At 41.4% G+C, this 12,394-nt stretch overlaps 1 protein-coding gene across 1 annotated transcript in view; it reads right to left on the reverse strand.

The window, feature by feature from the left end:
• Positions 1–4,100, reverse strand: part of nbeal2 (neurobeachin-like 2) — a 52,711-nt gene extending 48,611 nt beyond the window's left edge. Inside the window, exons 1-3 of the mRNA XM_037677204.1 lie at positions 4,071–4,100; positions 3,040–3,128; positions 2,807–2,971 (exon numbers count right to left, since the gene is read on the reverse strand). Of these exons, the coding sequence (XP_037533132.1) occupies positions 2,807–2,971; positions 3,040–3,128; positions 4,071–4,100 (284 nt within the window). The remainder of the gene's footprint in view (positions 1–2,806; positions 2,972–3,039; positions 3,129–4,070) is intronic.
• Between the last annotated feature and the right edge of the window lie 8,294 nt (positions 4,101–12,394).

Genomic DNA, 12,394 nt, shown 5'->3' on the forward strand with positions numbered 1-12,394 from the left:
GTGGGGGGGGGGGGGGTACGGAGCGCTGGGAAACACATCTGTCTTCATCAGAGTACAGAGAGAGAGAAAAAAAAATCAGTCATGATTTCCGCTCTAGGCGGCACGGTGGCGCAACTGGTAGAGCTGCTGTCTCTCAGCGAGCAGGTCCCTGGTTCAAATCCCGATCCGGGGGCCTTTCTGGGTGGAGTTTGCATGTTTTCTCCGTACATGCGTGGGTTTTCTCTGGGTACTCTGGTTTCCTCCCACAGACCAAAAACATGCATGTTAGTCTGATTGGTAACTCTAAATTGTCCTTAGGTGTGAGTGAGAGAGTGAATGCTTGTTTGTCTCTATGTGGCCCTGTGATGGACTGGAGACCTGTCCAGGGTGTACCCGCCCCTCGCACAGTGATTGCTGGACATGGACACTGGCAACCCTCGTGACCCAAAATGGAAGAAGCGGGTAAAAGATAATGGATGGATGGATCGCCGCTCTGCAGTATATATACACAGTAGTCCCTCGTTTATCGCGGGGGATCCGTACCCTGAAGCCCCGCAATAAGTGAAAAACCGCTAAGCAGAAATAGTAGTACAAGTAGTAAGTAGTAGTAGTTATATATATATATATATATATATACACACACATATATACACACAGTAACATAAACTACTACTTACTACTATAAATGAGGGACTACTGTACTCAAAAATCCAATATTTTTCAAGACAGTGAATGCCACAGCTGCATTAGCTCAGCACTAAATATATCAATAAGGTGGAGAAATGAAACTAACTTTTGTTCAGTTTTGCATGGTGCACTGTACAGTTTTCAATCACAATTTTTTATATAGTTATATTATTATTATCATCATCATCATCATCATCATCATCATCATCATCATCATTATTATGAATATTATTATTATTATAAGGTTTAAAAGAAGCAGAGTTTTGTTATGGAGGCATTTCGATGCGTTCGTCTCTGACAATGGATTTGACACAGTGTGAAATTAACCTTTACTTTTTCTTTTAAACCCGGAGCAAAGTGATGACTGGTTCCTGCAACTTTCCGTCAAAGAGCCTTTTCATACATATTCCAATACAGAAATGTTTATTTTTCATCTTAAGTGAGTTTAGATTCAAATAAGGAGACAACCATTTTAAGTCTTACATAAAAAAATGAATTACTTATTAGCATTTAATAATTTATTTGTATATAGTGGTCGTTTAATGTTTTATTGATATGCAGGACAAAGATTTATTTATTATTTATTTTATTAACCTTTATTTAACCAGGCAAATCCCACTGAGATCACAGATCTCATTTGCAAAGGAGGCCTGGGCCTGAAGGCAGCCTAACATGCATATTTTTGTTCTGTGGGAGGAAACCGGAGTACCCGGAGAAAACCCACGCAAGCACGAGAAAGACCCCAGGTCCAACTGGAGATTGAACCCACAACCTTCTTCCTGTGAGGCAACATTGCTAACCACTGAACCATCGTGCTGCCTAAATTTTAAAATTTAACTCGTATTTTTGAATATAGTAACAAATGTGGACATTCTTAGAATATTTTTCTGGCCTCTTAGAAACATAACATTTTTATTTACAAGTGCAACCTAAAATCCTTCCCTTTTAGCAAATCTTCTGAAAAAAAAACCCCACTAATATGTCTTGGTATCACTAGTTGTAACATATTCCATCTTTTTTTTTTTTTTACTTTTTCACTTTTTGAAAACGTTACAGCCTTTTAGTAAAAAAACAACAACAACAAAAAAACAAGTACTTTGAATACAGTAGTCCCTCGCTACTTTACAGTTCGACTTCCGTGGACGCACTCTTTCACGGTTTTTCAACGATTGTCATCTTTAATATGCACACGTGACTGGGATGGTACGGGATAAAAAGTTAACGAAAAAAATACTTCGGACAGGTGCCGCCATTTTGTATTTTTCTTTCAATAAGCCTATACTGTATCACCAGTCCAAAAAAAAAAAAAAAAAAACTACACTACCCAGAAGCCAACAGTGCTTCCGTCCGCTGCTTTCTGCCAAAATGGAGGGAAAGTATTGATCCGATCCGAAACCGACTACAAAGTTCGGTCCTTATTCATAGAGACTTCGGCGCTCAGTGAATGCAGAGAACCAATCAGAACTGGACCAGAACCAGACCAGAACTACTTCCAGCCTCATGAGTCAATCGGAGTGCTGCTTGCCAGCGGGTGTATGTGGAACATAACCCCCGTGATAATTGAGGAACTACTGTAAATCAAAATAAAACGATTCATGATTGCCATATATTGTCTTTGTGTTACTTTAAGTTACCGTATTTTTCGGACTATAAGGCGCATTAAACAAAATATGTTCATTTTGACAGATTTTTGAGCGCCGTGTACCACATAACATCAGTTTGAGTTCATTAAGCACAACCAGAATTAATACATAAGGCGCACTGTCGATTTTTGAGAAAATTCAAGGATTTTAAGTGCGCCTTATAGTCCAAAAAATACAGTAAATGTGTTTAAATCCCTAAATATTATTGGATAATTGACTGTCCTTTTATTAACCCAGGTGTTATAAAGTAAATGTTATTCTTGGGTAACTTTTGAAAATTTTGCTTGAAAAACAAAATAAACAAAACAAACAAAAAAATCACCAAGGAGCCGATTAATCGTCATAAAAAATGATTTTTTTTTTTAAAAGAGCTTAAGTGGTGACATCATCATAAGACAGTTGTCCTCTCCATAGTGGTCCAATAAACTTCATAAACTGCAGCAGTGCGAACCATAAATGAAGTTTAATGGTGAAGTACTCGGGCGCAACGGGCTCACCTGCAGACAATAATAAAGAACTTGATGAGGAGCAGCGGTTGGGGGGTGCTGCCGTTGTGCTCCGTGGAGCTGGAGAGGTGGAGCGCACTGTGCCATAGCTGAGTGCTGAGGAACACCAGCACCTCCCTGGGGAGCAGGGGCACCTCGGAGCCACCCTCCTCCAACCTGGAAGACAAGAGAGGGAGGTAAATCACGCACACTTAGGCTCAGTCTGTGTAAAATGCATCCCTCACCTCCGAGGCTCCAGCGATTGCACATCGATGAGCCTCTCAAAGGAGGCCACGAAAGCCTCGAGCCACTGCTGCAGGTAGCTGACGTCTTTCTGCAGAGAGGAAACAAACAACAACCTGTGAGACGACGCATTACTCCCCACAGGCAATTCAAAAAGCGTTCAATACAAAAACTCCCCACAGGCAAACGCTCAGAGTTGGTAAATAGTGGGTAAAAAAACAAAAAACAAAAACAATCTCTTGCGGCGTGTTCACTTGTCAGATTGAGTGTTTAAATGTGGCACGCTGCGGCTGACAAGATGAAACCTTTTGACCTGTTTTTGTAACAGGATGTTGCAAAGAGATGCAGAGAAAGGAGCGCATGAGCCAATTCTTTCCTTTTTCAGCCGAGAATACAAGTCGGCATTTTACCAGAATGCACAGAAAAGTCTGCAACGACTCTTCAATGTGGACGCCGTCTCCTACACTCCCTTATTTGTGTCTTTTTGTCCTGGGCCACGTGAGACGAGGATGTTTACATTCGATTGTTATCGTGGCTTCAATCAGCCTCTGCAGTGCAACATATCCTGCTGCTCTTCCCTCCGCACAGCAGGTCACAACACAAACAGCTCTGAACTCTCTGTCACCAAATACTTCATTTACTTTGTGACACGGAGCTGACGCCTCTTCGGTGACTCAACAGCTCCTTGTTTCAAAGAGGAAAACAACACGAGAAAAGTTCCCTGACGTACAACAATGGCAGTCTGAGCGCTGTGGCAGATTACTGAGACAGAAGCTCGTCAGCAGGAGTCTGTGAGGAGGAAGGCGTGAGCTCACAAATAACACAAGGAGCACGGCGCATTCTGATGGTATTTCCTCTAAACCAGCGAGTAAACAAGTGATTTAATCCCCATTTGTTCAGCTGGACAAAAATACGTCTGGTCTAACCTGCACGACGGAGCTACCTGTTACAGCTCCTGCCAACATCTCAGAGAGAGTCGACTAAAAAAGAGCAAAGACCGTTCCCTCGAACATTTGAGCACAACGAGTCTTACCAACTGGCACGGAGTTAGGTGCCAGTCCATCTCTCATTGTCTGAGCCAGGTTGCCAGGTTCTTACAAACCCAGTTTCAGGTGAACCTTCAGCGTAGACCACGGCAGGCAGCAGCCACGCATCCCTCGCCTGCGCTCGACTCGACCGCCTCCTGACTCCAAGCATCAAGCGAGCAACTAGGAAGTTGCATGTCGCCTTAAATAAGGCGCGCTTCCTTCGCCCTCGGCCTCCTCGGCAAACCCCCCTTCCCCTTCTGGGTGCACTGAGAACTGTGAGCGGAGAGGGGAAAAAAAAACTTCCCACAGCAGCAACAAGCTTATGCTTCTTAAATAGAAGTGGTCACAAAAAAGCTTAGGTCTTAGTTTTGTAAAAGTTTAAACTGAACCAAGCTTGAATTTTGATGTGCAAATAGTATAAAAAGTGGAAAGTGCATCAAAATTAACATGAAGGTTGAAAATGTTGCTAGTGGTTCATCGGGGTTACCATGGTAACTGCACACCTATGTACCTCATGTTCTGACAGCATACCTAGTAAGACAGGCAGACAGGAAAGCATACAAGAATGTAAGCCTCAGTCACGTGACGAAAAGTATGTCGTGTTGAAAAAGGTCCTAATCTGAGAGTGACAGGAGACTAACAGTCACAGGCCAGGATTGAGCAGTTCACATTTTTTAAAGATGGAGATATGAAAAGTAAAAACATAAAAATCCTTTCAAGGTTGAGGAGAAAATTCTGAGCTTGGAAACAATGGATGTCATGAGAGTCTGGATGTGTGCACTTTGAACTCTGGGGGTGTTGAGAGAAAACTCTAAGCCAGGGTGATTCAACTACTTGACACCCAGCAGTTATTGTCAATAAGTCAGTTGGTTTTATGGTTTAAAATCTAGTTTTATTCAAAATGAACCCACTGGTGGGCCGAGCTGAGCTCATCTGTGGGCTTGATTTAGCCCCCGGGCCACCAGTTGAACAGACCTGCCCTAAGCTCTACAGCCCTAAGTGGCAAAGAAGACTTCCTTTTTGTTATGATGCACAAGCTGTGTAAAAAGTGTATAACCTGCAGGGGGGCTCTGTTGCAAAACACTTGAGGAAGTTTAAACAGCTCAGAAGTAAGGAGTGATGTCATCATCATACAAGTGCAACTTTCTGTAGTAAAATCTCCACACACAAAAAATAAAAATCATAAAAGCTACGCTGTGATGGTGTAAAGAAACTGTTCAAGACTTCAAAATCCCAGTTTAGTCACTTAAAGGCCAACTTTCTGAGACCATTTTAAAAGTTAAACAATGTTTCTGCACTGAGGTATGCTCGAGCTGTGGAGTTCCACACAGGGCTGGGTTTTTCCACTCATCTCACCAAAACCTTTTTGTTGATGTAAAAAAAAAAAGGCAGGTATTTGTTATTTTTTTGCTAATCTTGTCCATGATTCATCATACACTGAAAGTCAAAGCACACCATTCCTGATCGAGCTGCACGTCCTCGTGTATTAAAGCTGCAGGAAAAACGTCCAAATAAACGTTGAAGGAAACGAACAAAAAAAGGCCAGCGATGAACAATAAGAACGCTGACGTCTTTAATTACAAGCATCTACTGTAAATCAACACCTACTTACTGAACTATAATCAAAACTGTCAGTTTTAGATAATTTTACAGTATCTGTCAACACATTAACACTTTTATTTGTATAATAGGTTTGCTAATTTTAACACTTTTTTTAAAGAATGATGCAAACCAAACAAATATTTTACGATCCTGGAAGCTAACGCTAACGAACATAATATAGACAAGCAGTAAGGACAACTGAAAATGTGCTGATTTTGCTTTTATATGCCTCTAAAGTCTTGTCTTTATTTTACTTATTGGGGACTGCCTAGTAAAAGGCAACACCTATTATTATCCACATGACAAGGGTTTCTTAACTTTATTTTTTAATATATTTTAGTCTTCTATCAACTTTAATGTGTCCTGAACCGCAATGTGTACCCCCACAAATTTTGTATCAAAACGACCGGTTTGGCCCTGTGATGTGTGCTATAACTTTTATTGAAGTTTTGAGTTACCATGGCAACGTAATTTGCAAACAAAGATGCCATTTTGCTCATTAAAAAACACTGACAGAACTCCTAACAGCCTCCAACTTCCACAGTGAGGTCACATGACCTAGCGTGAAGAGGTCGCTAAACAAAATTAACTTTTAGAGCCATTTTGGTTCAAGATGGCTGCCACAGCTACCTCGGAAAACTCAAAATTGGCTATAACTCAGACATTTATTGAGATATTGAGCTGAAATCTGGTATGGTTGTAGCTGAGAACGAGTTGTTATACAGTCCTGGTGCAAATTAAAAATCCAAGATGGCTGTCTTAGCTAAAAGGGAAAAAATATGATAACACCGCTATTTTAAAAATATATATTGAGCTGAAATTTGGTATAGTGGTAGTTGAGAGCGAACCCCAACACACAGTACTGTCAAATCAAAATGTTAAAAATGGCAGCAGCGTAGCAGTCCTCGTCAAAGTTTCTCCAGGAACTTTCTAGCATTAAGTCTAATCACTACATTTTACTGATCCCAATGTGCAAAAACATACAATTAATTAAAGCAGCAAACCAGCAAAACAGACAGTTTCCATGCTAATTATTTCCACTTGCATCCCGAGACACATCTATTGTGCATGTCTCTTTGTAAAAACGACCATTACTTGGTGCAGGTTTACAGTTTCTTGTGACTTACTCGAAGATACTGTTACAAAATAGTGTGAAATTGACACCACTGGCTTACGGAGTACTCTGGAACCCAGGAGTCTGCAAACAACATGGTTTTGTTTTGCAGCATCTGGACAATCATTTGCGACTGTAGGAGGACAACGACGATGACACGCATGTTACATCGGCTCAAACCCTGACGAAAAGAATAAAACTAAATGAATAAATAAATGGATGTAACTAAAGGTGGCACCTGTGGTGCAGTTGGTAGAGCAGTTGCCTCTCAGTGAGAAGGTTGCCAGATCAAATCCTTTCCTGGGGGCCATTCTGGGTGGAGTTTGCATGTTCTCTCTGTGCATGCGTGTTTTTTTTCTCCAGGTACTCCGGTTTCCTCCCACAGATCAAAAACATGCATGTTAGGCTGATTGGTAATGTGAATGGTTGTTTGTCTCTGTGTCCCTGTGATGGACTGGAGACCTGTCCAGAGTGTCCCCCGCCTCTCGCACAGTGACTGCTGTTTATAGGCATCAGTGACCCCCCGTGACCCGAAAAGGAAGAAACAGGTAAAGATGATGGATGGATGTAATTTAACAAGTGAATAACTTTTAGAGTCATTACAATTCAAAATGGTTGCCACAGCTAATCACTCTTAGCCAACACATAAAAGACAACAGCACAGCTAATACTACAGCTAAAGTTCGGTGGGTTAGTAGCTGAGAGTCATCCCCATCTCAAAGTCTGAAAGCCAGCAGATTTTGAGAGATCTTGTATTATCGTGTGATCATAATGACATTTTTAAGAATCACCCAAAATGACTATAATTGAAATCTTTAGATGAGATTATCTCAGTTTAAACTCTGGCATGAACGATGTCAGGCACAGAGCTGCATGTGGAGTGAACACCTCAACCCTCCCTGTGAGTGAAGCCGGTAAATGTGAATTCATGATGGGACGTATTTGGTGTTGAGAAGTACAACCCTAAACCTAAAAAAGTAGTTTTGAACTAAAGAGGTACTTTTGAAGTTCATGGCAGCAACACATCTCAAACAAGTGATGACAGATACATTTCTCTGTGAAACATCTTCTTTATCAACAGTCTGTAAACATCTAAGGACTGCGGAGAGCAGCTGCTGGAAGATTTGATCTTCTTAAACCTCTATGTACTTTTTTGCACTGACAGAGCATTTCCAGACCTGTAAGCTGCTTATACCATAGGCACTAATGTATCCCTATACCATCAGAGAGGCATGCTTTTGAACAAAGCTGATAAGGCTGGGTGGTCCCTGTACTCTTTAATATAGAAGACAACTGTAGCTTCCAAAAACAGCTTTAACTTTAAGTTTGCTGCTTTGCCTCAGTTCATTTTAAAAAAGCTTCGGTCCAGAGAAGACATCTGTATTAACATCTGGCTCCTTATTTAGACGATAGAGCTTTAACTTACATTTATGGGTGGCACAGTGAACTGTGTTTACTGACAATTGTAATATTAAAGTGTTCCTAAGCCAGTGATGTCCAGAACTGAACCAGTCGTGTTTTTACTGCAGTGGCCCCTGAGGACCTGAAGCTTAATGACCTTCAGCCTTGTTCAGTGAGCTCAAAGATTTCTCCAGAGTCTTGAAATCTTTTAATCGTATTATGAACGGGCTGATGAGATCCCATGTTCAACTTTGAATAAAATAAAAGTTTATGAATTGTGAAAATTGTTGCATTTTATTTACTTTTTACACAACAACAAAACAGTTATGACTAATTTGTCAGAGTCAGAATCAGAGATTTTTATTGTCATTCGCACCTCATGTGGTACATGTGGTGGAGCGAGATTATGTACACAGGGTCCCAGTTACATCCAACAACAAAATGCACAAGAAAAACAGCAATAACATCCAAAATAAGAACCAAGAAAAACATCAACTAAACATGCACCAAGCACTCATAACACAAAACATTGAACATCAGCACAAACATGAACATGAGTCCGTGCGAGCGGCTGCGCACGCATGAACACATCAACACACACCACCACATTACACATTGTAAGAAATCTTTTACAAAGTTGTCACTCATCAGCCTCTACACTGCTCTCGCCCACCTGGAGCAGAAGGACTCCTACGTCCACATGATCTTTGTGGACTTCACATCCGCCTTCAACACCATGATCCCCCAAACACTGATGGACAAACTACTCACACTAGGACCAAGCCACTCCATTTGCAACTGGGTACTAGACTTCTTAACAAACAGACCACAGTTAGTGAGGATCCACAACGTCTCCTCCTCCATCATGACCCTTAGCACTAGCTCTCCTCAGGGATGTGTGTTGAGCCCTCTCCTGTTCACTCTGCTAACATATGACTGTGTACTGACTAGGGGTTGAACGACTACATAATTTTTAAACTCGACATCAACATAATAAGACTCGAGTAGAACTTGAATACTTGATGACATCATAGGATCTAAAGATACAAAAATAAATAAATAAACAAAACTGCAAAAAAAGGTCATTATTTACAAAAAAGACCAACAAAACATTGGGAGCGTATATTATGCTCCTGCCATTTATCATACTGCAAATAAGTCACAGGAAAAACTAAAACTATTAGTTATTATTATTAAACTGCAAAAATAAAAGAAACATGAGGCACGTCAGAAACGAAACTAAAACCAGTGGGGCGATCGACCACCCCGCACCACCACCCGCATTAGGTTTAGTTTTAGAGATTAATATGTTTATAGATTTTTTACTAAGTTTAGAGATTAATATTTTTTGCTTTTTGTTTGTGAAACAAGGTCAGAGGAAGCTGGTTCTGGTTCGGTCATTGGACTCGGTGTTACACCATATTCTATGACCTGCAACAGTGCATGCAACACCGCCCCCTATAGTCACAATATACGTAAGTCACAGAATATGGCATAACACCGGTTCACAACGAGCTCCAAACAGTCAGGAAGATGATTCATTTTCTGTTTCCTTACGGTAGTTGAATCGGAAGATTCATGTTTAGTGAAATATTTCCATACTATAGATGCATTTCTACCCGTTTGCCAAGACTGGGCCTGCTCTGCTCCATCTGTCTGCTTGGAGGAATCCATTTTGTAACCCGCGCCCAGTGCGGATCACGTGACAAGTGACGCAATGACGTTACTGTGAATACTCGACGTGAAATAAAAAAACTCTCGATAGATGTCATAGGAATCGATGAGTAGATTACTCGAGTAGTCTGTTAAAGCCCTAGTACTGACCCATCCAGTCTGTCATACTGTAAAGTTTGTAGATGATACAGTGGTGGTTGGATGCATCACAAACAATGATGTGTCCAGCTACAGGCAGGAGGTGGAACACCTGGAGAGCTGGTGCAGAAAGAGCAACCTTCACATCAATGTGAAGAAGACAAAGGAGATGGTCATGGACTTCAGAAGAGACAAACACACCTACCCACCCACCCCCACCCACCCACCCGAGCATAAGAGGATCTGCAGTGGAAGTGGTCTCCAGCTACAAGTACTTGGGTGTGCACCTGAATGACAACCTCAGCTGGGACAACAACACCACCATTAAGTGTAGAATCACTAGACTGAGGAACATCTTCTACCCTGAGGCTGTTAGACTCATGAATGTCTAACCAGAATAATAACATCATGTTACAGCTGATCTGTTTCATGTTGCTGTGTTCATTCATGCTCATCTGCTCACACAGACTCATGGGGGAGTGTGGCGCAGAGGTTGGAGAAGGTGGGCCTGTGATCGGAAGATCGCTGGTTCACGCCCCGGCACCGACAACATCAAAAATGTGGGTGGGGTAGGTGAAGCACCCACACTTGCCCCCACCCTCATTCACCCCACTCTGGGCCCATGAGCAAGGCCCTTAACCCCCATCTGCTCCCCAAACAGGTCTCTCTTGAAAATGAGTTCTCGTGACTCAATGAGACTACCTGGATAAATAAAAGGGTAAAATGTTTGTGCTGCTGTTCAGCGTATTGTTTTTATGCTGCAGTGCTTAGTGTATTTTTAGTTAACATTTTTCTTAGTTCATATCTTAGATCTTATTACGGTTTCTTTTTTTACATTTTATTCTTTTGTTGGATGTAACTGGGACCCTGTGTACACAATTTTGTTCCACCACATGTACCACATGTGGCGTGTATGACAAATAAAGAACCTTGGATCCCTGAATCCTTGAATCATGGCAGCTCTCTTGTCCCCCCAGCATTAACCAAAGCTGCAATACTTGACTGAAATATATTAAAAGATAAATGTGGTAAAGCCAGACTTAAAACAAAAAATGACAAACACCTATGAGGAGCTAGGCCTCACAAAGCTCGTCATTGATCTCCGTTGTCTTTGCCCAGGACCAAGCAGCTGTGCAGCTCCGTGCTGCTTGGCATTCTGCTTTGCTCCAGCTTCCTGCACAAGCGAAAGCAAAGAGCACTTTGATTTTCCTGGTTGGCGGCTCTATTGGTAAACACAGGAGGCCGTGGTTCACTGGGGGGGCTGGGACTTGATCACAGGACTCTGGTCTGGAGCTGCTGGTAAATCCCTAAGTGCATTAAACTCACATGTGTCAAGGCATGAGTAAGTGAGACCAACACACACAAGGGTTCTGGTTTCAGAGCAGCATGAGTAAAGAAGTACGGAAAGCCATCAGTGACTCGTGACTTTGACTTGTAAACAACACGTGAAGTACGTGTCATAGTCTGTGTTTTCTGTTAGTAATTCAGTTTATTTTTATTCCCTGTGTTGTGTTTTCAGATCTTTGTGGTTGTGTTTTCTTGTGTCATCTGTTCAGTCTTCCTAGTGTTTTCCCCTACATTTAGTCAGCTCCTGCTCCTCCCACTGTCACCTGTTGCAGGTGTATGTCATTGTCCACAGTAAGTGTCTCTTTAAAACCCTGTCAGTTTGTCACTCCATTGTCTGTGGATTGTGCTTCCCGGCCTTCATGCTCCGTTTCCTTTGTGTCTCCCCGTTCTGTTGGCCCTTTTGTAAGTTTTGCTGCCTCGTCAGCATTTGTTAGGAGTTTTTGTTGATATACAAGTTCTCTTTATTTTTACCTTCGAGTCATCCTGAGTCTGTCTGCACCCTGGGTTCAGCAAACAACTCAGAACATGATAGTATGGCTTAAATATGCGTCAAATTTTCATGGGTAAATATTACATAAATATCACAGTGTTGTTGATATAAATTGTTACCTGCATTTAAATGCCCACCAATAACTCTGCTCATTCAAGGTATCAATAAAGTATATTTCTATTTTAATCTATTCTTCTGGTTGGAACCTTTTGGTGTATTAAATTATAAAATATAAAAAGAACACCCACTTTCATTGAATAGAACTTTATTAGAGTTATTTTTGTAGCATTTATCTGGCAATTAAATGGTGTGAGATGTCCCATCTTTTGAACTCTTTATGATGAACGTGTGACCTGTCCAAGGTGCACCCCGCCTATCGCACAGTGACTGCTGGATATAGGCACCTGTGACCCCCCATGACTCAAAAAGAAAGAAACGGTTAAAGAGAATGATTGACTGAATGAATGAATGAATGAATGAATGAATGAATGAATGAATGAATGGATGAATGGATGAATGGATGGATGGATGGATGGATGGATGGATGGATGGATGGATGGATG

This window comes from Nematolebias whitei, chromosome 5, assembly GCF_014905685.2.
Source record: "Nematolebias whitei isolate Nwh7 chromosome 5, NemWhi1, whole genome shotgun sequence".
Taxonomy (NCBI): domain Eukaryota; kingdom Metazoa; phylum Chordata; class Actinopteri; order Cyprinodontiformes; family Rivulidae; genus Nematolebias; species Nematolebias whitei.